This window comes from Frankliniella occidentalis, unplaced genomic scaffold, assembly GCF_000697945.3.
Source record: "Frankliniella occidentalis isolate FOCC.00 unplaced genomic scaffold, Focc_3.1 Scaffold137, whole genome shotgun sequence".
NCBI lineage: Eukaryota > Metazoa > Arthropoda > Insecta > Thysanoptera > Thripidae > Frankliniella > Frankliniella occidentalis.
In genome coordinates, this window is record NW_026267264.1 from 321 (window position 1) to 2,493 (window position 2,173).

At 66.0% G+C, this 2,173-nt stretch overlaps 1 protein-coding gene across 1 annotated transcript in view; it reads left to right on the plus strand.

Annotated features, from left to right (window-relative positions):
* Window positions 1–827: 827 nt before the first annotated feature.
* Window positions 828–2,173, plus strand: part of LOC113210212 (uncharacterized) — a gene marked incomplete at its 5' end in the record, with an annotated part of 26,659 nt that continues 25,313 nt past the window's right edge. Inside the window, one exon of the mRNA XM_052270758.1 lies at window positions 828–1,213. Within this exon, the coding sequence (XP_052126718.1) occupies window positions 828–1,213 (386 nt within the window). The remainder of the gene's footprint in view (window positions 1,214–2,173) is intronic.

The window sequence follows — 2,173 nt, forward strand, 5'->3', positions numbered from 1 at the left end:
AGGTGTAAGGTTCAGTTGGCAGGAGGAGACCCACCCCTCGAGCCCGTCAAAGCCGGCAGTCTCTGGTCTCGACCACTTCATCAAAGCTCCGGACCGACCGGAGCGTCCCCTTCCGCCGTTCCACTAGTTCTTGCTGGCCGGCCCGGGCTGATTCTCACGGTGGTGCCCGCCCCGCGCGCCCCGCCCCTGGATGAAGGCCCCAAAGCCGCCTCCGATTGCCAACCGAAATCTGCTGCGGCATCGTCGCGTCCCGGTTCCATGGTATTTACCTTATTGGACATGATACCCGAACTTAGCAGTCGGGCCTCCGGGGCGCGGGGAGGGGCACAATGGAGACGTGCTGCGGCACGCCACGCCACGCCCTTACGGTGCCGCGGCGCACTGGCGATTGCCGATCACCACTCGAGCGGAAAATCTAAACAAAAAGCTGCACCGATCCGAACTGCCGCGGCGCGCCGTGATAGAGAGAGAAAGAGGGAAGCCGCGGGACACGATTGGGGCGGGGAACATTGGGGCAAAAGAGGGTGGGGGTTTAGGAGGTGGGACAGCGACGAGCTGTACTGTGTGCGAAGTGCGAAATAACAAAAAGTGGCACAGGAACAGTACGGCCGTAAGAAGGCGCCAGCGTGCGGTCAGCCGGTGCTGCTCCCACGATGCACCGCGCATCCGCCCGCCGGCCCCGCCCCGCCGACACATGCTTCATACGCACTTCCGAGCGCGAGATACGGCTGAGAATGTGAGCCTCATAGAAAAGCAGTACAGGTCGTGGTGGACCGGCCGCCGGCTGCGCGACCATCCGTAAGAAATGAAACAGGCGGTGGTATCAGTCAAGACGTCAAGACACCTGTGTTCTGTGCTTATCAGTGACAACCCGCTTGTTCTTGCTCCCGTTTGCAGACTCGTCCCAGGTGGCGCGCACAGCCGGCGCCTCCGACGAGGACTCGGGCGAGGAGGTGACCCTTGGCGCCGTGGTGCAGGAGGTCACGTCCTTCCTGTCGTCGGGGCTGCGCGCCGTGCTCAACCTGGGCAGGGCGTACCGCGCCACGGTGGCCGTCGGCGCGCGGAGGAAGTCGTCGGACCTGGAGCAGCGCGACGGCGGCCAGCACGTCGCCCTAAAGAGCCCCCTGGACTGCCTCTGGACGCTCTACTGCCGGAGCCTGGACAAGACGGCAAAGCTCACGGGGCCGTACGGCTTCCTCGCCAAGCTCAACGGGTGAGTAGTTGAGGCCACCGGAACCGCATGGGCTGCGCGGCGGCCGTGCCACGCCCTGCCGGCCGCACTCACCGACTCACACTAATTTGCGCCAGTCCGCGAGCACACAGGGCGGGGCGGGGGGCCCTCAGTCGCAGGGACACAAGGGCTGCTCTACCGCTCACTTCCGCCTCCTCCGCAAACTCGCTCCTCACGACTCGCTGGAAAGTAGGCGAGAAACATGATGGACTCGGGAAGTGGCGGGGCGTGGCGGGGCGTGGCGGGGCGTGGCAGGCGGGGCGGGGCGTGGCGGGGGGTGATGGTGCGCGACGTGACAAGCACGCCCGCTGTGCCCGGCCCGGTCCAGCTGCGTGGTCAGCAGTGCGGGAGGGTCAGAGGCAGGTGTGGTGGGCGCTTGCATCGACACCCCCGTGCCCACCCGTGTCCCCGACGAGGAGGACGCCGACGTCGTACTGAATAGCGAGTCGCAAGTGCCTGGGGGCCACGCGAGGGTCGGGGCGGACCCCCACGCCTCGCTCAAATCAGATTGGTATTCGGGTCCCAATCGCAATGCGCGGCAGCGCGGCCCGCGACAGGCCGACGCGGCCCAAGTCCCATACTACTCCAGGCACGACGGTGCCCGGTCTAGTTTTGCATAGGATGACCGGAGCCCCGACGCCGGGGTCATTCTCGCTACTATAATGCGCCAGGGGATGGGGGGGGGGTCGCGCTCCGCTGCACTTGTAGTCGTGGCCGCCGGAGGGAAAAGGGAGAAAGAGAGAGGAGGGAGGGGGAGGCAATAAGCAAGCAGCAGGTTCGCCTTGGCCGTGGCCTTACACCGCCTCCTCCTTCACGTCCCCGCCAGCGTCAGCGCTCGGTCCTGTTCGGCACCATCTCGGGCCGATATCACTTCTGCATTCATCACAGCCTGCCCGTCACTCACGGGGCGCGGCAACGCGGAGGGAGGAGGGAGGAGGGAGG